The sequence below is a fragment of the Hippichthys cyanospilos genome, chromosome 10, assembly GCF_059441005.1.
Source record: "Hippichthys cyanospilos isolate Australia breed blue-spotted pipefish chromosome 10, RoL_Hcya_1.0, whole genome shotgun sequence".
Classification (NCBI taxonomy): domain Eukaryota; kingdom Metazoa; phylum Chordata; class Actinopteri; order Syngnathiformes; family Syngnathidae; genus Hippichthys; species Hippichthys cyanospilos.
This window is the reverse complement of record NC_142378.1, coordinates 16,089,527-16,117,500: the sequence shown is the minus strand read 5'-3', so window position 1 is coordinate 16,117,500 and position 27,974 is coordinate 16,089,527. Positions and strand designations below refer to the sequence as shown.

At 38.5% G+C, this 27,974-nt stretch overlaps 3 protein-coding genes and 1 non-coding gene across 4 annotated transcripts in view; 1 reads left to right on the top strand and 3 right to left on the bottom strand.

The window, feature by feature from the left end:
- The window catches only part of rad23ab (RAD23 homolog A, nucleotide excision repair protein b), a 14,862-nt gene extending 10,847 nt beyond the window's left edge, over nt 1-4,015 (bottom strand). The window contains exons 1-3 of the mRNA XM_088425354.1: nt 3,736-4,015; nt 1,252-1,333; nt 1,078-1,157 (exon numbers count right to left, since the gene is read on the bottom strand). Coding sequence (XP_088281480.1) covers nt 1,078-1,157; nt 1,252-1,333; nt 3,736-3,804 — 231 coding nt within the window. The 5' untranslated portion in view covers nt 3,805-4,015. The remainder of the gene's footprint in view (nt 1-1,077; nt 1,158-1,251; nt 1,334-3,735) is intronic.
- An 824-nt stretch (nt 4,016-4,839) lies between these two features.
- LOC148417293 (calreticulin-like) lies at nt 4,840-14,671 on the bottom strand. Its single transcript, XM_088425355.1, has 9 exons — nt 14,540-14,671; nt 13,135-13,236; nt 11,581-11,784; nt 10,695-10,789; nt 8,661-8,870; nt 6,047-6,160; nt 5,840-5,983; nt 5,681-5,773; nt 4,840-5,349 (listed from the first exon to the last, which is right to left on the bottom strand). Exons 1-9 carry the CDS (start codon nt 14,631-14,633, stop codon nt 5,161-5,163), a joined length of 1,245 nt encoding a protein of 414 aa, XP_088281481.1. The 5' UTR covers nt 14,634-14,671; the 3' UTR covers nt 4,840-5,160.
- A 442-nt stretch (nt 14,672-15,113) lies between these two features.
- On the top strand, nt 15,114-15,185 carry trnah-gug (transfer RNA histidin (anticodon GUG)). The gene has a single exon. It is a non-coding gene; the product is annotated as a tRNA-His (tRNA).
- Nucleotides 15,186-17,045: 1,860 nt separating this feature from the next.
- On the bottom strand, nt 17,046-27,656 carry LOC148417291 (ankyrin repeat and MYND domain-containing protein 1-like). The gene is made up of 18 exons (XM_088426585.1): nt 27,337-27,656; nt 26,563-26,709; nt 26,308-26,502; nt 25,063-25,304; nt 24,692-24,908; nt 24,356-24,514; nt 22,512-22,802; nt 22,244-22,431; nt 21,986-22,157; nt 21,445-21,585; nt 20,064-20,171; nt 19,495-19,602; nt 19,308-19,430; nt 18,816-18,917; nt 18,535-18,700; nt 17,714-17,759; nt 17,481-17,632; nt 17,046-17,366 (listed from the first exon to the last, which is right to left on the bottom strand). Exons 1-18 carry the CDS (start codon nt 27,538-27,540, stop codon nt 17,188-17,190), a joined length of 2,940 nt encoding a protein of 979 aa, XP_088282711.1. The 5' UTR covers nt 27,541-27,656; the 3' UTR covers nt 17,046-17,187.
- Nucleotides 27,657-27,974: the final 318 nt, after the last annotated feature.

The following is a 27,974-nucleotide window of genomic DNA, read 5'->3' as shown; positions in this document are numbered from 1 at the left end:
ACTTAATTTACAAATTTACTATAGCAGTTCCTTAATTATTGTGAAAAATCATTACCATGATCGGTGTCTTCACATAAACTGGGAGCCCTTCATACTACTCAGTATCAAAGAAGTAGCTCTCAGTTTCAAAAAGGTTGCCGACGCCTGACGTACAGGCATAATATTCACATTAAACAAACAGTACAAGTTAAAGAATACAATTAAAGCATTGACACGAAGCCACAAAATGAAACACAACATACAGAAAGGGTCACTAACTTAAACAAGTGTCAGTCATACTGCAACAACCAATAGTGAACTTACACTTGAAAAAGAAAAAAATGTAAGTCAGGCACGCCATAACCCGGGGGTCCACTGTACACATATTTACTCAAATCTTGAATTATCAAGCCTTACACAATAAAAATACTATTGTCCCTTTTCGTTCCTGTTCCTTTTCGTTGTAGCCTATTTCCTTCTCTCCCTTGCATCTAAATGACAGCGTGTGTGTTTTATGATTGAGACCGGCACTCCTTTCTTGGTCTACCTAACAGTGGGAGTTGGGCGGGAGAGGATTACAACTCTAGCCCTCATTGGTCAACGGTCACGCCAGGAGCCAATCTCGTGTCTTGTAGGACACTCACACACGCTTTCAGGAGGGTGATGCGCACTCCTATAAGTTGTATGATATTTTGACACTCAAGTGACCAAAACAAATCCAAGAGAATCTTGACAGTGTTCAAAATAAAATGTTTTTTCTAAAACAAAATAGCTTTCAGACTCGAATAATAAATTAAATGGAAATAGGTTCTTATTTCGGGTGTGGCTCATGAAGCCCGGTACCAGTTGATCCACCAACCGGTACTGGGCCGCGACAGTGGATGGGGAGTAGACAAATCCTAAAGTCACTGTTGGTTTATAAAAACTAAAAAACAATAAATAAATAAAAAACAGCAATCTTTTGATTCATCAATAGCATAGTTGATTCTAAACAGAAGTGTTTGTGACAGCCCCAGTGCCAGTACTCCCAATTATGTGGCCCAAGCTGCAAGGACCCTTCACAGCTACTCTCAACTCTAGTCTTGAACTGGAACTGACCTTGGTGACCATGAGAACCACAAAGTTCTTCTCACTGATGTTGTATTCTTTAAGTGCCGTGTCATCGTTCAAGATTTTTCCTATCGCGGAGAAAAAGGGACATGAGAATCAGAATGTCTTTTTCTTTGTTAAACAACACATTTATCATTTTGCCAAGCAGTTTTTGTCCGTCACCTGCGTAGATGAGCTTTTGTTCTGTGGCAGGATACGCATCTTTTCCTCGCTCCTCCGCGATCCTCTCCTTCAAAACTTTCACCTGAAGAGAAAAATATGTTTGTCAAAAATTAAGAGAATTCTATAAAAAAAAAAAAAAAGCAAATGGATGCATGGTCCTACGTTTTATTTCCACTGGTAAATGAGGCATACTGTCCAGTCTACTGTATTTTAACCAACATTTTTCCCAGTTTTTTTTTTTAAACCACCCGGTTTTCATACCCAAAAAAAAAAAAAATCTACGTGTTTAAAGCCAGTCATTTAAAACAACAATAAAAAGAGAGACCCAGTTCAGTACCAGGCATTTTAGAGCATTTTGACTGTTTTTTTCAAGGCTCACAGAATGTTTTGTGATTATAGGCTAATCACAAGTCTCTTAATTACATTCCTATCTCACTCCACAAAACATTGAGAATGTAGCATCTAAAATTTTTTAAATGTACAACGAGAGAGATCTGATGAATCCTCTGCAGAGGTCTAATAGCTCCTCTATATTGACATATGAAAACAGCCTGTACCTGCTGAACCATAAATGACACCAGACTTCAAATTAATAAATTTCAGTCCGTGTTTACCATTTCTTGATTATTTTGTTTTGAATCCATATAATTTTCTAGTTTCCGTTCTAAATGAGGCAGTATTTCACACCCAAAACACTTGATAAGGCTGATACTACAGCGAACAAGAATTCTAAATTCTAAGACATTGTTGTTTTTCACACTCATCGTAATGCCTGAGCAACATAGCAACCACTTTTTTTTTTCCACACATATTTCATTGCACATATTTTTTACACATCATTCCAAATATGCCAGTGTGTGCAATGGGGGTAGAGCAGACTTGGTTAACAGGCTTCAGACAGACCAAATACAAATATTTTTGCTCATTCTCAGTTGAAAAAAAGGCATAACGTGGACAGTCAGGGTGCTGGTAATAATTCTGAGACAGATGGCGCACACGTCAGTAATGTAACATCCTCTTCAGTGAACATCTTCATCAAATGACAAGGGGAGGAATCATCAGATTAACAGGTCATCCCACCTAAATTGACCCAATGAGTGAAACCCCAATTTTTCAAATTTGGGTGAAATTGTGTGTGTAGCTGTATAATAAAATGGAAAACCAACTTTGTACATTTATTTTTTTTAACAATTAATTGATTCGAATTAATGAAAACAATAATTAATCTAATGAGTGCTTAGCTAACATTTTTAACCCACAATACGTTTGATTAACTGGCACCACTTGGGACTATGATTTTTCGTCTATGCTTTTGCATATGTTTCTCTTTTTCATTAATTCTGATTAATCTGAAATCTCGAAAGTAGGTTAACTATTGTTAAATGCATATTCATGTCCTTCATATTAAAAACCTTTATAATGAAACTGACCAATTGAAACATTAAAATATGACTCTAACACCTCATACTGACTATACAACAATAAGTGCAATAATACAAAAAAAGTCAAATTTTCATCAATTTGCCCCATTCAATAATAAAAGAATTAAATCTGTTAGTGTTGAAATGATATATGGCCACATTATTCTTGTTTTTTTTTTTTTAAATCAACTATTTGATACATTCATATGATTGCAGAGATGGGTTGTGCTGTTTGATGAGCTCCGATAGAATAATTTTATGATTCTTTGTTTCATGTTTTTTTATATGTTACAACTCAACTTGTTCGCATACGCTGTTTTTTGTAGTTCATTTTGGACTTCTCCGAGTCTAATGTTTGCTATACATTGATTTATAAAGACTTTCGGAGCAAAAACAAGTATGCAATTTCATTACTGGTGTGTAACACATATATAATCCGGAAAAGTAGGTCAAACATGGTATTAATAGGAAATTTGAATGGATTTCGATAAACAAATAAAGAGGAATCTTGCACAGTCATTCAATGACACCGACACTAGTCAATTGCCCAGCTTCTCTTACCCTCTTTTCAAAATACAATAACATGTGACTCGCGTCATCATTTTGAAGCAGCAAAACACTGTTAAAAATTTGTTTTGTTACTATTATTATTGTATGGCACATATTTGATATTATCAGCTCGAATAATAACAGTGGTGCCCTTTTGAACACTAGTGATGTTTACTTTGAAGGAAAACGTCGTGTGTACCGCTGTGTCTTTGGCTAGCTTCACTCGAGGAGTGTACTTCGCGCACAGGTGACTTGAGGTCCCACAAACACGTCAACTTGTGAACCCCCTCCCCCACTCGACACATTTCTCATCTCGCAAACCATGTTATTTGAACAAAACCACCGGTTCAAAGAGCTTTTGAGCCCAACATTCCACCAAAACTATCTGTGCGGCAAGACAAGGCTAAGATGCAGCGAGCGTATGCTATAAGCTAGCCCAATGTTGTGGTGGCTCTTCGGTTCGTTCCCGACCGCCGCCAACGGACGACGTTTGCCTCGATCAACTTTGACTCACCGTCTCCTCGGCGTCGATGACAATTTTAAACGTCTGTTGCTGGAGCGTCCTTAGCGTCACCGTCAACATCCTGCCAGCCTACACAAAACCAAAATACACACGAAAAAAACAACAACAAACAAACAAAAGAAGAAAAACTCCTTTTGCTTTTCACATTCGCTCTGCGGTCGCCTCTCCGTCTACTAAAGAGTCCTGGTTGAAGTGAACTAGTGCACTCTGAGTGACTCAGCTGTCTGACTCAATGGAAGTCGGCCGAGGTTGCAAGGGCTCTATCTAGCAGGCCAGGGAGAGAATTACAGAAACGTGATGCCTTCAAGTTCAGTGGGAAATAAATAGTTAGACGAGAGCTCAAGATGAATCCCGCCTGCCGCAGCGCCACCACTTTTCCTGGAGAAAAACTTGAAACATCCGCACTTTTTCGAGCGGGCTAACATCTGTGAGAGTCACGGGTGTGGCAATATTTTGGTTCAATACCCATGCCTGATTATTTGAATCGGTTGTGTTGAAGGACGAAATCATTAAAAAGGAGCAAGCGAGTACCGTAATTCCCCACCCCTGGATCTGTAGCTTTAGCGTGAGAATTCACCAGCAGACCTGCCACCAGGGGGCAATAGTGAGTCCCATGCACTAGTGAGTGGCATGCAGGAGCCTTTCCAAGAGAACCCTTGATACTTTGCCTGTTACCTACTGTATTACTATTAACTAAGTATAGTTTTGTTGTCATAATTATCAATTAAGTTTAATTCAAGTTCAAATCTTTTCCTACAAAAGATTATTTAATTCTTGCAGTCGTTGTCAATCAAACCAACATAGCTGAGAAGTCATTGTCACATCACAAGATAAATTACATTATTATGGCATTAGCTAGCAAATTTAATCTGAACAAATCCTGGTTGTGGATGGTATGATAAACCATTTCTGCTCAGTTATGGGGTGGCAAACTTGAGTTTAAGCCTGCTTTATATCATGAGCATGCCTGAAAACAGGAAACTTTAGCCATTTTGCTTTGAAGCAACCATGACTCAATTTTCCTTACTGGACCCAAAGACAGTTGGAAACATAAAATTGGAAGGCAAATCTATAAATAGTAGACCCTCAAAAGACTCAGGAAGTCAGCCATTTTTATTTGAAGCTTGCATTATGGTAGGGGGCGTGGTCCATCCCTATTGCCATTTTGACTTCGCAATATGACATTTGGTAAGAATATCAATAAATATTATACCCACAACAAAGCCCCAAAAAAGAGTCCATGACTGATTTTTTTCTAACTTTCCAGGTGGCACTATAGATGAATTAAAAAAATGTATAAAGTGTTATGTATTTTATCCCAGTTGTGTTGCCATACTTGTGTTTCAGCTTGGATTGCAAGTGGACTTTGGGTAACAATATCTGGAGCTAACAACAAACGCCCACACGAGTGCAGGACTACAGTTCAATGTGTGTGGGCCTCCCCGCTTTTTTGTTATTATCATCATCATCACCATCATCATCATCATCACCATCATCATCAAATTCCAAGACAAAATCTTCATCGTCCTTCCGGTTCTTCTCCTCCTCCTCCAACCTCTTTCTGTCCAGCTCATCTTGCTCCTCCTTCATCTTCTTCTCGGCTGCCTGGTGAGCGCAAAAGGCAACACCTTACAACCACTAAAATTAGTCCACAAAAGTTGAGGCAAAAATAGGACACACATGCGAGCTTTGTTTGTCTATATGTGCCCTGACAATAATAGGTGAGCAGTCCATTGTCTGTGAGCCCAAGACTCCAGTCCATAATTTGTCGATATACTCGTATGTGCCCTGGTCAATATTTTAAAATGTAATTCATAAATTTCAATCAATTGCGTTTCACTTAAGGTCAGTTGTGACTGGCTTGAACATACTTGCTCTCCAAAAGATGACAAACTCCCCAAAATAACCTGATGAGCATATGTGGTGTCATTATTACCCGTGTGAGTCCCCAAGTCTGCTGGGCAAACTCTGCAGCTTCCTGGACATCATCAGTGATGAGGAAGTTGTCAAAGATGGTTCCGGATTGCATCTGTAAAGGGGGCGACACATCACGATCGGCATCTGGAATGGGTGGAATCCCTTTTTCGGCGCTCACCTGCCACAAGTCGAGGCCCAGGACACCAATGTTGTCAAACTTGTACATGTTGGCATCGGGAACGTACTCTGGGTTGGGGATCTCAGGATGGACCCACGGGCCTTTGTAGGTGGGGTTGTCTATCTGTTTGGGTGTCCAGTCACCCTGTGAACGTCAAAAAGAGAAGTGACGCGGTGATGGTGCACGTCCTCGCCGCTACATACGCACCTTATAATCTGGATTGGTCATCATGCGAGGCGACCACTTGCCATCCAGTCCCAGGTCCCAGTCGCTCGGTTTACGAGAGTTTGGGTCCTGGATTATTTCTGGTTGGTCCCAGTCCTGGAAAAACAATTTTCCATCCTTATGCCATCAAGTGAGGATGAGCCACAACACAAATCACAAGCCCCCTTTTGGCCATCCTATCAGTTTTTTGTCTGTTGTTTCTTTTGTTGTATTCCTGTGGCTACGCAAAGAACAGTTAGTAAAACAGGACTAAGGTATGAACTTCAAAACCCACACGTTCTACCTAACTATCAGTTTTCATACGGCCTAGATTTTGTATGATTCAAAGTCCTACAACTATTTTCATGTTTAATTTCATAACAGTTTTTGAACATCACTCAGTTTACATTGAAAATATCTGTGCCATTTTTCTCAGTTTATCTGAACTGTTAAGTATGGGATGTATAGAGGTAACAGCATTGTTGATAGACATCGGCTTAGCGCCTTGAGTTTGCCCTTCAAAATAAAAGCATGCAGTAAGTATAAAAACATTTCATCACACTTACATGAGCCACATGACAGCCTTTTTGTTCCAAATAGTTTGCCTCTAAGTACCAAATAGTTTAACAAGGCGCCCAAAAAACATGAAAGACTGTTATGATACTGGTGTGTTTTCAATTTGCAGGCCTGATTTTTAACCCCAATGTTGCCACAATTTTCCTCACTATTTCAGCATAGACTGGGAGGCTTCTTTATTGACTTGCGTTGTTACTCTAAAGCAATGCTTCTCAATTATGTTTTGCAAAGCCCCCTGAGGAAAAAGAAAACATTTTGTGCCCCCCCCTCACTTGCCATACAAATTGTGTAAGTATACTTAAATCTTTTTAATAGTGAAAAATTAAAAATCAAAAAATATTTTTAAAAAATCAACAGGTTAAACGGTTGTCTCAGCAGAAAAAAAAAGTGCATCAAAATTGCCTGCTAGATGCCAATTGTTATTTTATAATTATATTTCACATGGCAAAAACAAATCCTCGGGGTCATCCGTGCTCCGACGAAAAACCATTCACCCAGCCAATCCCTAGAGGTAAAATTTTAAGCCCAAGCCCAAGCCCGACCCACCCGGCCCGATTACGTTCGGGTCGGGTCAGGCCGGGCTTCTATCTCGCTGAGCGTGTTTTTAGCGCAGCTGGCCACACGCTAGATCAGTGGAGAACTTCGCTGAAACCCGGCACAGTGGACGCAAACTTATTGCTGCATGACGACCACAAAATATAGTTTTAAATTTCGTTTAAACAAAACTATAGAAATAACAATTTCATATATCTTTTCCCATTTATTTGATTTGCATTATTCTACTTAAAGCCTAGTAGGCTGCAGTATTTCTCCGTGTAATTAAGCAAGTGCGCACCAATGACGGACGGCCTAAAATTTTTCCCCGTCAACTCTTAAAAAAAATCCATCAATGATGGAAATTTGTCGGTTAATATAACCTCTGCAGACACAGATATATAAAAGATGTAAATGTTTATACAGTCTTGTTAAACTTAGATTTCGTTACAAAAGGCTTTAATTTTGGTTATCCTAAATCACCTTCTTCTCCCGAGCCCTCACAAATAAAATATGAAATTTCACGTTTGCTTCGGGCTTGGGCGTGCAAATCAAGTTAATTGGTCGGGCTTGGGCTGGTTCGGGCTTTAACACTGCGGGCCTGGGTCGGGTCGGGCTGGATTATTTTAGGCCCGATCTTACCTCTACCAATCACACCTAAGGACAATTTCGTATTTCCAATACACCTGCCATGCAAGTTTTTGGAAAGTGGGAGGAAGCCGGAGTGCCCGGAGAGAACCCACAAGGGGCTTGGGGAGAACATGCAATCTCCACACAGGAAGGCAGGAGCCAGGTGGATTTGAACTCGGGTCCCTGAACTGTGAGGCGGACGCACTTACCACTGATTCCCCCAGTATTATCCATATAGTGTGAAAATATACACAAATAATCAAATAGGTTATTTTTACAATTTAACAAGAAATTACTGTGTGTGTTTTTTAAATTAAGACTTGAAAGGGAGCGGAAAGTGAGGCTGATTTAGAAAATGTTACAACAAGAAAATGGCAGAAGCCTGACGTTGCCTTGTTGCTAAATTGGTGCATTGATGGGATTGGTGAAGGTCAAGTTAGGAAAAGAAATGTGCAAGGTTTAATTTGAACACAGTGGGGTCACATGACCGTCTCAATTTTTTTTTTTTTGTATTATGCATACTGTATTGTGATGTACTCTCTCAAGTGTAACAAATGACTTTTCAAATATCAGTCATGGATGATAGCACAGTGCATCATGTAAGCCATTGTAACCAAGCAGGAAACACAGATTTTTTTTCCAGGAATGAAAAGCAGTTGGGCTTGTTCTAAGTTGACTTGATATTCTGGTCACGCAGCTTTCGCATGCATTTTCAGAAACTGATATGTAAATGTAAAGATTTATTCAAACGGAAAAGCTCACACCCTAGCAGCTTCCAAGGATTTGGGAACGTTCAATAAATACTACGGTACGTCGCAAAGTATTTCAAGCCGTTTACGTTTCCCACTGTGATAATGGCTGTGAGCAACGTGGTCACCTCGGGCTTGGTGTCGTTGGGGTCATCGATGGTGGGCCGGTCGTCCCAGTCGGCCGGCTTACTGGCCAAGGGATCTTTGATGGTCTTGGGGGGCAGAAGGTCCCAGTCGTCCTCCAGCGAGCCCGATGCCACTTCTCTGTTGTCAATCTTCACTCGGTAGGTTTGGTCTGGACGCAGCACCAGGGTGTACACGTGGCTCAGCTCGTCGTCCTGCGGGAGAGAACTGGGAGTTCAGAACGGGCTGGAGGGCAGATGAGGGACATTCCACAAAGGGAGGATGAATTAGATAAGAGTTTTAAAATATAATAGAAAAAGTAGTAGTTTTTTTTTAAGGGACGCTGTGTAAGATTTAGACCAGGGGTGTTCAAAGTTGGTCCTCGAGGGTCGCTGTCCTACATGTTTTCCGGGTTTCTTTTCCGGACACACCTGATTCAAGTGATCAGCCCATCAGCAAGATCGGCAGAAACCTACCTGATAACGATCCTGATCATTTGAACCAGGTGTGTCAGGAAAAGAAAACCGGAAAACATGCAAGACAGCGGCCCTCGAGGACCGACTTTGGACATCCATGATTTTTAGACCGTTTTTCATGATGGACAGCAGGAGGTGCTGCATTTACCATTGTCGTTAGCGAAAACAAACATGGCAGCCTCTGGAGAAGTGCCACCTCCTTGTAATATAATTTTATAATAACTAGACCAGACTAGACTAGATTATATTTCAAACATGCTGCTGATCTTTAACAACACATTTATTTGCGCGTTTTTCAAATTTATAATCATTGAACTTATTCCTTTTTAATGAAAAACTGTCTAAATCTTACCCTGTATCTCTTTAAATTGTCATTTAAAAGGCAAAAGTTTTATTTTCAATGATAATAGTCTGTCGTTTGTTCAGAGAATAAAGGCATACATTTTGGTCAACAAAATTCTGTTTCCTGAGAGTTCTCAAATATCTGCAAAAAAAGACTACTTTTTTTCAGAGGAATAAAACTTTTCAAGGATAAGGGAGCCTTTCATTTAATTAAACCAGGAAAATGTTGTAATTTTGGCTGCATGTGGCAGACTGGTTTGTACATCCACCCCACATGTTGTGGGGTCACTTCTGGCCTTTCTGTGTGGAGTTGGCATGTTTTTACCATGCCTGCATTTGATTTTTTCCGGGAACTCCTGTTTCCTCCCACATTCCGAAAACATGCATGGTAGCTAAATTTGACATTCTAAGTGAAAGTTTGTCTTTGTGTCTCCTGCAATTGGCCAGCAACCAGTTGATGGTGTACTCGACGTGTTCCCCAAAGCCAGCTGGGATAGGCTCCAGCATGCCAGTGACGTTTGTGAGGATAAGTGGTCAAGATTATAGGTGGATATTGTAATTTGCCATATAAAGTCAGCCTTTGTTTTCTAGAGGGAAAAAATCCCTGAAACAATTTATTTTTCAGAAAAGCAAGTATTTTTTTGGACAACAAAATAGTATTTCCAGACAATCGCTGTACTTAGTTTAACATCCTTATGTGAAACAATTGGCCTTAATTCCGTACTTAAAAATATTAAAAGATAAACTTTTTTTCCCAGAATGAAAGTGAAAAACGTTTTTCAGACAATCATTAGGTTCAAGTCATTGTTTTGTCTTAGTTATTATGAAAAAAAGTCATAATGCTGTTGAGAAACAGAAATAAAGCAATGTAGAATTTTTACGCCAAAATTGTATTTTTCTTAGGAAAAGTTGAGATTTTTCAGATTTTAGAGATTTTTTTTGTTGAAAAAAAACCACACTAAAAAAACGATATTGTATTTCCACAGTAAAAAAAATGCACCCCCCCAGGATTTTTTTTTTTTTAAGAAAGTCACTTTTCTTCGCAGTGACAAAGGGGCAATTCAATATATATAAATAGAGTTCAATATTTTATTCCCCGCCATAAGTCCTTTTTTTAATCAGAAAAAAACATCAGACAAAAGTCATACATTTTCCAAAGTTTTCATTGTTTTTTTCTCAAAGCAATAAGGGAATGTGAATATGGCAAATATTTTTGCTGACCTTGCACTTGATAGTTTTTTTGATGTGGTGTCCTTGACCCCTGTAGTTGAGAATGACATGAACTTTCTTGTTGGCTGAGCCGCAGATGTCCGGACCTGTTAGCAAACACAAACGCAACGCCGGTCGGATCTTCCCAAAGGTGGAACCAGCAACAACTCACTCAGGAGCTCTCGACGCAGCCTAATGGTTGGGGCTTCAAATCAAGAGTTTCAGGACAACGTTAGGGTCACAAAATAGGGTTTTCTTACCAAGTTCAGAGCTTCATATTATGGTTTAAAATGAGTTTGTTCTGTTTTAAATACTGGTATTGTTTTGAAATGAAGGTTTTAAGCAAGATTTACAGATTAGATGTAGGGTTTCAAGAAAGGGTTGTGGTTTTCAAATCAGCATTTTAAACTTGTGCATGGAATTAGGATTGTTGTTTTTTACCTAGGGTTAGGGCTTCAAACATCTTCTGTATCAGGGTTTCAAACGAGCTAAGGCTTTCAAAGTAGGTTTCAAAGTACAGTTATAGTGCAGTTTTAAAAATTCAAAGTAGAGTTAGAAGATTTAGTTTTAGGGACTCAAAGGGTTTCAAGCCTGGATTGGGGTTTGACAGTAAAGTGTCGGGGCTTCAAGTCAAGGTTATGATCTAAAAAGAAAAAGGATTTCGAATCTGAATTTGGTGTTAAAACAAACAAGCTAACGCAACGGCGGCCACGACAACCAACTGTCGGGTTGGTGTATAGAGGCCGTAAGGTTACAAGTAGGGTTAGTTTTTCTAAGTATGGGTTCAATCAAATTTGGGGTTCTAAACTTGTTTTATTCTTTAGCTAAGATTAGTGTTTCAAAGAAATTTAAAGCCAGGGTTGCAGTTTAAAGAGAGTAACAAGCGTTGATTTCTAACCAAACATGATGTAGAAGGGGGATTCGCCGTTCATTTGGTTCTGGTCGAGTCCGGCATTGAAAATTTTGACGTATCCTCCACCGCAGTTGATGCCCTGTTGATGCTTGACACTGAACTGGACCACCAGATCTTTGCCCTCGTTGCTGAATGGTTCAAAACGCGCTGACAGAGCGTAGAAGCGTGCGTCCTCGCCGGTCTGTATGCCTGCAGCAATGCGGATATCCAAGTGATGAGTCAGTTTTTATAGGCCAGGGTACACATTGACAAACAACCATTCATGCACCCAATCACGCCTAAGGACAATTTAGTATGTCCCATACACCTGCCATGCAGGTTTTGGGAGTTTGGGAGGAAGCCGGAGTGCCCAGAGAGAACATGCAACCTCCACACAGGAAGGCTGGAGCGATGTGGATTTGAACCCGGCTCTCTGAATTTGAGGCGGACGTGCTAACCACTGCCCCATCTAGCATATAGCATAAATACAAATATATGTATATGTATCACAACGGCCTTCAACTGTATTTTATTTATTTATTTACAAGACCTGGCCCATCCTACCAGTTTCAAGAATAGTGAGTCAAGATGAATTTCATTTTATGAATACTTATTTTTGCAATGTTATGTATATAATTTAATGTTTTGATCGCTTTTCAATGTCATTATTCATGCAACTTGTATTTTATTTATTTATTTATTTATTTATCTATGTATTCATTTATTTAGTTAGTTATTTATTTACAAGACCAGGCCCATACTACCAGTTTAAAGTATAGTGAGTCAAGATTATTTTCATTTTATGAATAATTATTTTTGTAATGTTATGTATATTAAGTAATGTTTTGATCGCTTTTCAATGTCATCATTCATGCGATGTTTAATAGGTCATTTGTTGCACGTACATCAGAAAAATCAGCGTACAACATGGGAGAGCTGCCACCACAAATGTCCACTTTCATGCTAATTTATTTGGGTGGAAATGTAAATGAAAATTAGCTATTAAAAATGATGCCCGAAGATGAAAACATGATGGCAATTGTCTTTGCAAAGTCAGTCTCCCTGCCCAAAAATGCGAGCAGTGCATGCTTGTAGTGATTTGTAATCCTGCAAATGTCGACGTGGTACTTACTAAATTGGGAAAATAAATCCAAATAAAACTGTGTTGAATCATCAAAATGTCATCAACATTTCATTTGATTTTTTAATATCCATGATTAAACTTCCTGGTCACAGCTAGGCCAAACCAAAAAATCTTTTAATTGGCACAAACAAAACTTGATAATTGTGATAATTTGACATTGGAAAAAAAACACATACAAGTAGCACCAGTAAAACAAGCAAGGTTTGGAAACGCATTCTCAGCTTTATGGGAAAGTTGTTTGGGGGTTGAAGCCAAAGAACCATTTTGGCCCGATTTCATCAGTTCAGATATCAAACTTCGGCAAATTTGAAAAAGTTCAAATCTCAGATTACGTCCTTTACCTGCTACAAATCATCCTTATACTGTCGTACTACCTCCTCCATACTAGTTGAATTTTTCTGCTGATGAGAACTCACCTTTATCCAGCTCAGCATCGCCGTAGAACTTTCCGGCACTCAGCTTCCATTTGCCGTAATTGTCCTTGTGCTTGGACTCCACCCATCTGGTCCTCCACCCGTCTGACATGCACCATAAATCAAATTTGCAATCAGCCTCTAATGGTTGCCTTTCATTTTATTAAAACCACATTCAAAGTTCGGCACAATTTTTGTGCCAGCTTGTGGTGTGGTGGTGCGCACACGGTATGAAAAGAAAGGTGGGAGAGGGAGCGATTTTTTTTTTCCCAATTGCACTTGACTCAGTGTGTTGACCGTGGTTTTGTGTTGCTGCGGCTGCATTAGAGTGTCTCGTTGTCAGCCCTGAGTACAATGTGGCAAAGGTATTTTATTTCAATGCAGGGCAAGAACAGCATGATTTGTCAACATTTTCAAGCACTGTTATATATACTTGGCCATTGTTTTACATTCTTTTAAATTTGGCATGGTTGGCATGGCAGATTTGACTTTACTTGGACTTTAAAGGTGTGTGTGTGTGTGTGTCCACACACGTTCAGCTGCTAACAAGTGTCTGTCTGCTGACAATGGCGTTTTGTGTCGGTTGACATTTTGTGGGAGCGGTTTGGCTGATGACGTCCAGTCACGTTACCGAAAACTGGCTGGTGATGTCAGATGACAACAGGAAGTCTCGTCGCACGAGGACGAGTAGAGCCGGAAAGGCGGCATTTCCACCCTGCCGTGGCACACTTTTACACTCCATTGGCTCGACTTGGAGCAAATTGTTGACAATTTTTTTTTTTTTACTCAGCATCTAGTTTTTAAGAAAAGTAATGTCAAAGGCTACATGATGCAACATAAAAAGAGACACGTTTGTCTACATCCACATGTTGTCTAATAGAACTGTAGCTTCATGTTTTGAATACAAAGATCACTAATGTTCCCTTTTGTGAACAAATGTAGTGTTTGAACTAGCAAAATTATTTCATTTTATGCACAGTTTTATGCAAAGCTATTACTTTCTTGGCCAAATGTCACTTTTGACAACGTAAAGCATCATGTGCCAAAATATAATTTTTTTTGTTATTGTCCACTATTTGATTTTTTTTTTGAGAAAATATAATCAAAGATGTTTTTTTAAGGCCAAATGTAATGTTTTTGTAGTCTGTGATAGGTAATCACAACATTCCTGCCACCTTATGCAGTGTTGTTGTCATATATATATATATATATATATATATATATATATATATATATATATATATATATATATATATATATATATATATATATATATATATATATATATATATATATATATATATATATATATATGCCATTAAATATTCCATTTAAGGAGGAGAGGAAAAGTTATTATTGTGACCAAAAAGTAACAAGTATGTCTATAAGCGCGTTGTCCATACTGTACCTCCATCAAGAAACTGCTCCTTGAAGAAGACGGTGGCTTGGACGCTCCAGGCGAGCAAGGCGAGAAGCGCGAGGACAGCTGCCGGGAGCGGCATCACTTACTCCGCCTGAAGACGCTCTACCTGGCCTCCGGCGAGATCATGAAGGCCAGCCAACAGCCAGGCACCGGAGGTCCGCGCTCATTGGCCGAGAGACCAACCAATCCCAGTGGACCACGAATAGGGTTTCGTGATAAATTCGGCAAAAATCGGCCTGAGCTCCTCTTACCAGATTCACGTTGGACAAAAAAGAAAATATTTCGATGTCGTGTTTTTAATTTTTTATTTTACAGTGTATCTGTCTTTTACGGTACGACTTATTGGTATGTTTGAGGTTGTGTCAAGAGAAGCATTAGTAGACTTTGACGTAAGTCCACAGTTAGGTACTTCTCTTTTTCAGTAAATGAACGAATCTGTTTCTTCAAAATATGTCAGGAGGAGTCTATTTACCTCATCGTAAAAAAAAATAAAATAAAACTCGAGTTTAGAAAATAAACTAATTTTTATAAAACGTAATTGAGCCTGCCACACCATCCAGCCGTGATCGTATAGTGGTTAGTACTCTGCGTTGTGGCCGCAGCAACCCCGGTTCGAATCCGGGTCACGGCATTTTTTATTTTTTTTTTTGCACCAATGTATAATCACACAAACATCACTTTAACAAACGAGCACGTTTTTTCCGCAAATGAATTTTAAAGGTTTGGCTTAGTTATCGATCAATTTAAATGTTGTGGGAGCTCTGAGAATTCACCACACGGGGACAATGCAATCCCATCAATACGGACAATTCCTTTAACTGTTAATTCACTTGAACTGTAAATCAAATTTTGTGCCATTATGTAGGCAGATATGGGGACAGGTCATACAAATGTTGATATTTGATGTATTTAAACTGTAGATCAAATGTGTGCTTTATGAAGGCAAAAGTACATCGTTTTGTTGTCCTCTAGTGAACATTGATTACCCTACATGTGAATAAATATGCATGTTTCAAGCAAAAGAGAATGTCCTTATGTCGTGAACTTTTTCTTGGATGCTTTTGAGGCAAATCATAACATTTGTATTGCCTAGCACAGCATAACCTTTTGTGATGTGCATGGTATCTATGACAAAATAAATTTAACCGAATCTAGCATCCCGCGGCACTGAACTGGATAAGTGTGATATAAAAAAGTATGGACAGATAGATGAACCGATGTAATACGATTTTCTTTGACTGAGGATTGATGGAAAAGTCATTTTCAAGTAGATTTTCATTTGAAAAGAAATAAGGCTGTAGTTTTCCCAAGCCCTAATGGATTAGATGGAATTGATAAAAAATATTGAATCAAAATATAAAGGTTACTTTAATATTTTTTTTCCTCCTTGTGTGGAATTCTTGTTTGCATTAGGACAACAGCCCATTAAAAATGTGAAATTTTAATGCTCAAGATATCGATTTAGGATGATGACAAGAATATAGTTATTTCCATTGTAAGCAACTACTACAGACAAAACTGGCATTCTGGGAGTCGAGGCAGTACGTAAGTAGAACGTAGAACGTAGAAGTAGAACGTAAACATCAACAATGAGCCCCACTGTTGTGAAACACAAACATACAGTTTAAGGTAAATCTCTTAAAAAACTCCTAAATAAATTACCTAGATGTGTGAGTCAATTGACTGACTGACTGACTGACTGACTGACTGGTGATCAGTAGTCTGCCCCTAAACCCAAATCAATTAGAATATGGTCTAGCCTAGTGGTTTTCAAATGGGGGTACAGGTACCCCTAGGGGTACTTGAAGGAACTCAAGATTTTAAACAAAACATGCAAGAATCGTTTGAAAATGATTATTGGATTACTGTTTCGGGATAATACAAGTTCATAAAACAAATTTTATGTTCAGTGGGTTATTCAATGTCATTATTTTAAAAACCTAGATTCTCCCCCAAACTAGAATGGTTGGACCCAACTTGTCACGTGCCATCTCTCGTTACCAGTGAAGTGAATGATTTATTTTGATGAAAACATATTTACTATGATCCCAAACGAGGACATTTTATGTTGATTATTTTTTGTGCTTAAATATTTATTAGTTATTACGTTAATGACTTATTTTTGTGAACAGATCTCTATTGTAATCCCAAAAGAGGATTTCTTTTTTAATATTTTTCTGTGGACACATATTTATAATTATTTCTTTTTGAGAGTACGCCTGACACTTAGTTGATTATTTTTTGTGTACTAATATTTAGTAAATAATTAAGTTAATGATTTATTTTTTTGAACAGATCTCTACAGTAATCCCCAAAGAGGACGCTTTATGTTTAATATTTTTCTGTGTACAAATATCTATTCATAATTAAGTTGTTTATTTTTGACAACTGATTTCTTCTATAATACAAAAGAGGACACTTTATTATTTTTTGTGGACCAATACAATTGAAGTTTGAAAGGTTATAAAGTATAATAAATCAGACACTGATGGCATGTTTTAAGTTTTTTTTTTTTTCAAAAAAAATACTAAATAATGATAATAATAAAGATGCTTGGCTGAAAACATATTTCACAGGGGGTTAATAATCACTGATTTTGCCCACGCGATGCTGAAATGCTACGCTCCAGTTTTTCAGTTGTAGCTGTAGTTTTCCTTCAGGTTGATCAATTGCCAGTCAATATTATCATCAATAACCATGACTTCAGATTTAAACTGGACGTGAAATGGTCTTCTTGACGAAAATATGACAGTCTTGGATCCTTTTTTGGCCTGAAACATGACTCTCTTCTCAAACGTGACTGGAACAGATCCTAAGTTTCGAAAGAAAACAGACAGTGTTTGGTCAATTCAAACGGGTAAAGAAGTGATATTTCTGATCTTTCAAGCACCCCAAGTTCATTTACAAATCAGGCACTGATGCCTACCTGTCTCCCGCAGACACTCTTCCTTGTGTCTTTCATCCCATGCGATAAGTTTGCAGGCCATGGAGCAGTAAAATACTTTGTGGCAGCGGGTGCAAGCAGTTAGCTTCACAGCAGCAGAACGGCCACAGTGATAGCAAAACTTAAATGGTGACCTAAGACGAGACATTCCCATGAGTTCTCATTAAAACAATAGGATGGCGTGTACGTGCTCAAGGTTTCCTCAGTTACTGTACCTTAGTTTTAATTCAGTGGGCTGCTCGGCTGAAATTGCGCCTTTATCTGTGAACAAAAAGACATCTTTACACAGGCTAGAATCACACTTTCATTTTTGGGTGTATGCACTTTCCTACAGCTATAAACACATGGGTATTGGGCCAATATACACACAAGGACCAATCATTTTGCTGGTAATTAACTGGTAATGGGTGAAAAAAAAAATCAGAGGTCACAAAAATGATCTGAAGTTGACAAAAGTAATAATAAAAATAAGTGAAAATTAACGGGTGGAAATTGTGCTTTTACATCGTGGTTCAGCAGAATTATAAACTCATGAAACAGGCCTGAACGAAAATAATGGCACCCCCATAAAAGTGAAAATAATTTGACCGCAGTTTAACAAGATGTCTGGAATTAGGATCAGAAGTTACTTAAATGACTTGAAACATGTTCACTGTGAGATGGCCAGTACAAGGGGGTCCAGTGCAACCACAAGCAAAAACTTTGGAATCACCAGTCTAAACAGATAATCTGTGTACAAATGACTCCCACTCAAGTATATCGGGAGAGGAAAAACATTTATATTGAAAACTATTGTAAACATTTAAAATAAATCTAGAAATGTATGTATGTGCTGGTGCCCAACCACAAATATTTGGGAGTCCACTGTATTCTAGGGAAAAAGATCACCTATAGAATGGCTAACAGCGAAAAAAAATATATATATATATCCACACCTGCCCTTTTTTAATACTACTGCATGCACTGTCTTTTATACTTACTACTTTTCTTTCATTAACAGAATGGTACCAACGATTTTGTCCACGCGTGAACTTACCGCTCTGTAGAAGGCCCTCCTCTCTCTCTAGATGCTCTTTTTCTCTCTGGAGAGCACTCTTCTTCAGCATATTCCCCATCATGCTTAACAAGAGGCGCTGTATTTTGAATGTCTCCCTCCCCTCCATGCTCAAAGCATGATATGGAGTGTGGGCTATACCAGAGTCCTACAGTGTAGCATTAACAGTTTGTTGTTATCCTTTGCATAGATATAATGTTATACAATGTATATGAGGGTCATTTGAAATTATATTGGATTGTACATTTTGTAAATTTTGTGACCTGTTCGAAGGAGATGTGTGCGTAATCCACTGCCGTTCCTACAGCATCACCGACCCAAACTGCCATCAATATGTCCGCACCAACCTTCTCTAACATGTCCAGCTGTGAGAAGATTCAGAGTCTTCATGTCATGCATGAACATTACATTACAGATTCAATATCTTATTATGAACACGCAGGAATAGTAGACAAGCGGTTGAGTGGGGAAGTGGTTGGAAATCGATTTAGTTTTGTGATTTTTGGATCAGATTTGCTGCTTTTGAAAGAGAAACAGTAATTGAGCCTGTCCTACGAGTTTATTCAGCAGGTCTGAGGGCAAATCTGAGGTAAGTTTTAGTTGCTTAGTTTTCCATTGGCTGTTGTGTTCTTTCATTTGCAAGTGTACTGCTTTTTTTCAGGTGTACTTATCTTGTCGATCGAATATTTTTAGAACTGATTATTCTGTAATAATCGGAACAAGTAAGTTTCATAAATATGAGTGCAAATAAAAACCAGTTTTGGTCGGTTGGCATCTAAGCGGTAGTTGAAGTTTCCAAGGGCACAAAGGGCACTGCCAACGCCGCGACCCAAGCGAAGGTTGGGATCCACGCCGCCTTTTAGGAGCTCTTCCACAGCCTACACAGAGAACACATTAGGAAAACTCTAGGACAAGACGGCACGCTTAGAATTTTTTTTTTACCGTGTTATTGCCACTTGCTATAGCCAAAGAAAGAGGGGAATGCCCACTCCAGAGGAGGTCTGTGCTGGCTTTATAGGAGAGCAAGAGGGATACCACCTTGCTGGCATTCTGAATTACAAGGATAAAACGAAACAAAATATATTAAAGAAACAACATACCGCAATGCAAGATCACCATTCACCAGAACTTTATGAGCAAACTATAACGTAAAGTAGGCTGTTAGATTGAATTTGTCGACTAAACGTGGAGGACCCATGAAATATGTAGGTTGGCCCGTAATCTTACAACCTGATAAATGAAGACAAGATGCTTTGAATACAGCAGATTCAGTAGATGCCTAGCATCAGGGGCATCAGAAGAAAATAGCTATTCCCTGGCCATGAAATTAACTATACATGATTGACAGCACTAGCATTCATATATTTTTGCACTATTGCACATCCTGAGCGATATCAATTAGCATACCGTGTAGTACTGGAGACAAATTCCGCTTGTTTCGGATATTTTTATGATTTAAACACACTGCTGTTATCAAGACAGACCTCCAGTCTTACGTTGGGTTAACTCACACAGTAGTCGCTGTCTCTCTGGCAAGCTATGTGCAGAGCTGTACGACCTCCCTCTTTGGGACGAAGCTTCTCGTTGATCCGCCATGATTTTCTTGTTATCGTGGAACCCTGTAAAGTAATTGCCTTTTTTTCGTATTAATTTAACAAACAAAATCAGAAAATACCTAAGAGCTAAATGATCTTTCGTTTTGGGATCAAAATCGCCACCTCAGAGGATGTGATTTCGAGCTATAGTTGTTTTTTTTTAAAGGCACTTATCCTCCGAGCTCATCACTCAGCAGAATTCTACAGGTCACGCAAACCAGTCACCAAGTCCGTGCGAAGCAGCAACAAACAAGATGCGTTATGCAGATCCCCTCCATCGTGGAGACAACAACTGCACAACTAACAAATTGCGCTTTCCGCCAAATGCAATTGAGGGGTATACTGTCCACGGTCAGGCAGAAAGCCAGAAGCTTTGAACAGCAAATTTAGAACACAATTCATCCCTCTAGTCATAAAATAAAACTACGGCTACATTAGCAATTTAACATGGGCACAAACTGTGGACAAGACATAAGCCATGACAGTGAGCTCAAGGTCAAATATCAATTAAAGATCAGCAATACAATTCATATTACAGTATTTTGCTCCACAGAATACAGAGTTTTTGGGCACACAAAATTAGTCTCAAAATATCTATTATGATTTTCAAACTTTTACCCTCACCATTCCCATTAATAGCATAAGGTTCAATTAATACCATGAGATCACTCTCAGGCAATTTAGATAAACCCTCTTGAAGCACTTAAGTCTCAAGCAAAAACATGGGGTGGCTGTTATAAAATAAATAAATAAAATAGAAATGTATTTTTACAAACGATATTTCACATAATTGCAAATTTATATATGATGGCAAGTAGTACGGTACATAGTTCTTGCCTTGAAAAAAAAAATATTAGAAAGGACCTGCCTCACTCGTAAAACTTTTTGTGTATGTCATTTTCTGTGATGTTTTTAAATGTTCTTTTGAATGTACATTGTGATTATTGCACTGAAGCCTTAATTTAAAAAAAAATCACAAATTGTTTATAAATTATTCAACTCTATGCCACTCCTTCAAATTTCAGCTTTATTTGCCCCTCCCCAATTTTTTTTTTTTTTGTGCAGAGAACTATCATCGATCTCATTTGTTTACATCGCCACATTCCCCCAGAATGCCTCTCACTGCTGAAGAAATTCCTAAGCTATTTTGCTCACCAATTTGTATTTTTTGTTCTCTGTTACACTAAATTCTTGTACAGTATGTCATGGGTGAGCCAACCATAGCTTGGATTGTTTGGAAAAAGTGTTCATGCACACGCTCACCATCTTGCGGGAATAGGGAGGGCTTTTTGCATACCTTATCTGGTTCATAGATGTCGTCTTGGTCACATGCTCGTGCGTCTGGATCAGTGAGAGCATGCAGTAGCAGTTTTGTGATTTCAGGACCTTCTAGACCTGGCAGTGCCGCCGCTACATGTAGAGGATAAAGGCCTTTTCTCTACAACAGAATGAGCTTATTAGATGGCTTTTGCTAAGCAGAAAAGCTGTCCTCACTAATGTAATACCCACAATTGCCATTTTACAATTAATTTTTTTTTTTTGTCTTTTTATTTTCACATCACTACAAGTTTTCTACCTGGTACTAGATATTTAATACAACAGTAAGGTTTTTCTTCTTGTATTAAACATATAACACTAGACAGCCTTTGGTATTTTTTTATTTGGAAAAATTTGTTTAATCTAGTGCTGCTGGTGATTTATTTGACTTCAGTCATAACGGCCCTCTGACAAAAATATTCAACTTTGAGACCCCTGATTTGAACCAACGTATGGCAAATATATGTTTCATGAGTAAATAGAAATGAATAAAGTTGGACATCATCCCAAATTAATGGTACCTCAGGTGGGAGAGAAATATCGGTTTTAGCGCCACACAGAAGATGTTTCTTGACAGTCTTAGTATCTGCTGCCAAAATGGCCAAAAAGATGACAGGTAAGGGAACTCTGGATGTGTTGGGGTCAGCTCCTCGATCCAAGAGCAAATTCAAAGTGGTCAAGCGAACCCGGTGCCTGGTAACACAAACCCATGCCGTCAATCTATATGGCTACACAAAGGTGGAGAACGGGACATGAAACGAGCAGCGGAGGAGTCTCACTCAAACTTCATTGCAGCCATTTTGCGAACAGTCTCCTCAGTATCACCGGAACGCTGCTGAAACCAAGCGTGACTCAGAGCTTCGGCCGCTCTCTGCACAACTCTCTCTGTGACATGGATGGTGTAGTTGTACATGCCGCAAGCAGAGTCAAAACGTTGTGCTGGGCTCTTATTTTTGCCCGTTTCCTGCTGCAGGGTTAGATAAATAGAACGCAGTGAATTTCAGAGCTATTTCATTTTGGAAAACATAGGGTCTTTGTCATCCGTACCTTAGCTGTTTTAGACGTTTTAGAGGAATATTCTTTCCACTTGACACTGCCTAGTATAATGTGGCCCTCCTTCACCTCAATGGAACGTTCTGAACGCAGAACTTTCTGCTCATTCCCGCTGTCATCCTTATCCCTTCCTTCGGACTCAATATAATCTTTTATTTTAGCAGCACCTTCAGATTTACCATCTTCCCTTCTGACTCTTACTTTTCCTCTGACTTTTTTACTGCACGGGGAACCTTTAGTCGATTCCTCCTGCTTAATTTGATGACTTACGGAAGCAGATGCCACCTGAAAAATCACATGCGATCGGAGGTTACTTTGAGTTCTTGTAGTCACTTAATACACCGGAATCAGGAAGAAGTCATATGCTTTTTTTTAATTGATTTTCAATATAAGCGTTGGAACTTCATGTTAAAATATCAAAAACATTTGTACATCTCAAGGCTTGAAATTCAAAACTTTGGAGTTAGACAGTCCTAAATGTTTTATTTTTGTTTTTTAACGACACTTCATTTTCTACATGAGTGCCATTTTTTTTTTTTAACAGTTTAAAGAGAAAACACATGTTAGACAAGCTTTTGTATGTAAAGACCATATTTCGGCAAGCCAAGTCACTGCTGCTTGGGTCATCAAAATAGGCTGGATCTCCTTTAAAGCAAACATTAAACTTTGAACAAGCAAAATAGCAGGGAAATTAATCATTCATAGGTCTCTGAAAAAGAAAATTATGTTTGCTCATTTGAACTGGAAGTGAAAAGTAATTATGGCAGGTATTAGTGTAAGCAAAAAAGTAAATGCACATACTATTAAATATTTATATTATCAGTAATGCTATTTGTTTCTTCTCACAATAGAGTCCTGCGTTTTGAAAATCATTGTTTCCGTAATATTATTGGGTTTTTTTTTCAAATAAAACATAAGGAGTGAGTTACCTTGAAAATAAAAAGTGTAATATAAATTCATAAATATGAAATAGAAACATAACAACAACGTTGTATAAAACTGTCTACATTTACCCAAAAAAACAACAACAACCGAGTTCCCATAAGTCCCCTTAAAACACACATTTACACTTTAATTACCAGGAACAAAACACTTGTCTCTCCACAAAAACAAGATCTAGCATACACAAACCATTTTACTGATGGAATTAAGAAATAACCGCTAAAATATAAATGTTTTCATGTACCTCCTCTAGTATGTAACCTATGGGAAGCACTGCAGTAGATGGTAATAATAACAATAACAATAATAATAATAATAATAATAATAATAATAATAATAATAATAATAATAATAATAATAATAATAATAATAATAATAAGTATTATTATTTTTATAGCTTTGCTTCTAAAAAAAAAAGTAATACAGTCCGGAACTGAAAGAAAAAAAACTGTTGAGTAACAAAAAAAAAACATAATAATGTCATATTTTTATAGTATGATAAAGCCATTGCTTCAGATCCCTGTGTTTAAAGTGAAAAAAACCCAACAACAAACAAACAAAAACGCAATGTAAAATTAGAAAGATGCAACTCTAATTAAGTCAATTATTTGTAAAAAATGCTTTGAAAAAACAAAAAAAAAAACCAAAGAGTTTTATAATCAGTACACACCACTTTTGCCCATATTACAAACCAGCAAAAACTCTTTCAGGCAAAGAATCTGATCTGACTGATTCTTTATATTTTAATAACAATTTTATGAATAATAATCTACTCTAGTCATCCATACAACTATTGAAATGTGGTTCAACTGTGTAAATTATTCTCATGGTGAAAGTCAACTGGGTCTGAATCCTTTTATAATTTATCGCAGAAAAAACAGGATGTAACGTCTTACCTGTGTTTTGGATATCAGTCCATCAAACGTGTATAGAGATTGAAAAGGATAATATAGTACATGACACACAGCCAAGGCCGACATCCCTTCACAATTCATCTTGTCAATGTCAGCACCCATATCTAACAACAACTGTACAACATCATTATGGCAATTCACCTGAAAGAAAGAAAAAGTAACAAATCACCACAAAACATTGGCAACTAACAACCCAGGTTTACACAATCATAATTGTAATGCGTGATGGGATTTTTCATATCAAATGAAACAAGCCAGTCCAATCCCATTGATTTATAAAGCACATTTAAAAACACAAATGAATTCATGATGTATTACTGTGGCAGCAATCAGGGCTGTGTGCCCCTTAGAATCAGCTACATCCGGGTGAACAAGGCCATCTAGGAGGATATTTAAAATCGCCGGTCCTTTTCCTTCGGAAGCCTGATGGATCAACTGCTCTGATGTGACTTCCAAATGCCCTTTGGGACCAAAAGCGTCCCTTTCCATTGAAATAATAGCTCCAACATTCCAGTCTAAAGTTTCAGCCTGTTGTCTGAGAGATACAGAAAAAATGAGACTAACATTTACGGTTGAATTCATTACGGTCTAGCACACAGGCATCAAACTCAAGGACACCCCTGGTCTAGCATATAAAACATGCAGTCGATTGTCTAGATTTTGGTGCCTAAGGTTTCATAGTTTCTGACCTGTGTTTGTGAATTTGAACCAACATTCGCGCTTGTAAAGGTAGACTGGCATGTGGATCTCGTTTGTAGCCTTCATATGTATGCAAATCCGGTTCCCACAGGTCCCCATAAAAATGTTCATCAAACTCTCTTCTACGCCCCGGGGGCAATGGTAAGTGGTCACCATCAGTGGAATAACTCTCAATGCCAGAGGGCAAGGCATTATTTCTGTCATGTGGCAGGCAACCTTCATCTGTGTCTTCCTGGAGATACACACACATGAGCAAAATTGTTAAGATCCTGCTGTTAAAACTTTTTGAGTGCCGTTGACGTGAAAGGAATTCGATGGAAACTCTACCAATGAGTGCCATTGATGCCAATTGACGTTTTTTTTTTTTTTTTTTTAAATGAGGATGTAGGGAGAAAAAGATTAGGCAGCGCTCTTTGTCTTAAGAATCTCAACAAAAATCTACTATCCATCAATTTTCTATAGGCGCTTATCCTCACTAGAGTTGCTTGCTTGCTGTTCCCAACCTCATCCCTCTCCGGGCAGTAGGTGGGGCACACACTGGAGTGGTTGCCAGCCAATCGCAATCTCAATAAACAATTAAAAAATGAAATAAATGACAACCAGGCTTTTGCTTTTGAGTTAACATTATCAGTCAGTCTACCTGTTTCAAAGGTGATAAGTTGTCTTTGTATTTAGTGACATGATGTGTACCGCACCAAAAATAAGACGGAAAAAAATGGGAGTATTAGCTCAAAAGATCAGAAATAAAATCATAAACAAGCACTTTAAATGTAAAGGCAAGACCATCTCTAGGAAGCTGGATCTTCCTGTGACTACAGTTGCAAATATGAAATTCAATATCCATTGGACTGTAGGCAACCTCGATGAATGTCCGAAATGGAGAATTGATCGCAAAAATTAATAGACAAATAACCAATTGGAGCCCCCCGAAAACCAGAGAAACTTCCAAAGAAACTAATGTGAACTCTAAAATGAAGAAAAATCTGAGTCAGGCTGCACCATTCTTCATTCTTTGAGCCAAAGAGGACTTCAAGAGATTCATGACGACCAAAAGGTACAACCACCGGATGAACGTAAATCATGAAAATGCGAGGCTGAAATATGCCCGATAGCATTTAGCATTTAGACTGCTTCTGGGGGCATGTCACATAGATGAAACTGAAACTTTCTGGTACAAAAAATACAGCACATATAAATAATTCCAGTTTATTTAATAAATATCACCTACAATTTACCTCCAGGTCAGTATATGAGAAGATGTTTTGCTCCAAGTAGGCTGCATATTCAGTTAGGTTTTTAAGGCTGAAGCTGCTTTGCACACAGTTACACAGTTGTATCAGATGCTTCCCATGCCATAGACCTACATCTTGACATCCTGTTGGTTCGCTGAGCACACCTGGACCAAACCTCTGGTCATCGTGGTACAAACCCTGAAGAACACACGTGTAGCTTGTGAGCACTCATGACTATAAAGTCAGTTTCATCGTTACCTTAAATGTGGCTCCATCAGCAAAAATATGAGTTCCGTAGCCTTCTCTCCAGTTAAGGTAGAATTTGCCGATGAATTTGTTACCCGTTGGCCAGCAGTACATGCCATCACCATGCCTGTAGTCTTTGTAGAAAGAACCTTCATAGAACTGCACACAACAGGAACGGTGCGTGAGGGATGCCAGTTACGGTTGACTCAGATGGCATGTAAACTTAAGAACAGATATGAAATACAATTTAAAATGCGTGGCTGAATTATCTATATTGTTTACCTGTATTTGTCAGTAATGTGTATCTATTTGTCTGTATTTGGTACATGTAGCATCCACTTCAACCTGTGGGCCTGGAAAGGGGCTCCTCCTACCTGTGGTCCTTTCTGAAGGTTTCTGATTTTCCCCAAATTGGGGTTTTTGAGTTTTTCCTTCCCCTTCTGGGAGCTTTGACAGTGGATGCTGTCGTGTACCTTCCACCGAAAGGATGTCTCTGTATGACTTCTTTTTCCGAAAGAAGTCTCCACATGACCTCTTTTTATCTGTGAAGCCCTTTGAGACTTCGGTTATTCAGGGCTATACAAATAAAATTTTATTGATTGAATTTATACTACTGTTCTGAAGTCGTAAACCACATTTTTTGTGCGTATGTGTGCGTGATAAGACATGTTCATAAAACTAAAATGGAAAACAATTTAAAAATTTGTCTTAATTTATTTTTCATATGAAAGGGAAAATACAGGGAGGTCGTGCAAATAAAATCACACTTTCCCCGTTCCATGTTACCTCTCCACTTTTCCAGGTGTATCTTCCCTTGCCGTGTTTGAGGCCATCGACAAAATCGCCCTCATATTTGGACCCGTCGAGAAACTCTTGGACTCCAAAGCCCTGTCGCCGTACCTCGCTTCCTCCACTTTTGGGACTCCCCGCTCGCGGCTTCATTGCAACTCGGCCCCTGGCCGTCACAATAGTTTGGCGGCCTGACATCATTGGAACAGCAGGAATGCAACCGGAGCTCGGAAAAAAATATCTTAGTCCGTTAACCTATCGGGCATCATAAGACTTTAGCTTTCTGCCTTGCCATGTTCATGTGCGGCTAAAAGCGTGCAGCAAGATATGAATGGTATTATCACGAAAAATAACCCGCGTCATCGCAAAGACTTCTTAGGTTTTTTTTTTTTTTTTTTTTTTTTTTTTTTTTAGGAAATCTTGGTTTATATTTAGCTTTTGCCGACGTCATAAAGGCCGGTTTTTTTTAGATCTCATAATAAAAGTATCATGTTAAGATTATTTAAAGAACCATTTACACGATTGTACTAGAGCAAAGTGCAAATCAGGAATATGGTACCAGCTTGCATCTTCGATTTTATCCATGTTTTGGAAAATCACTGAAGAGTGACTTCCAAAACGCCCCTGAGAAAAGA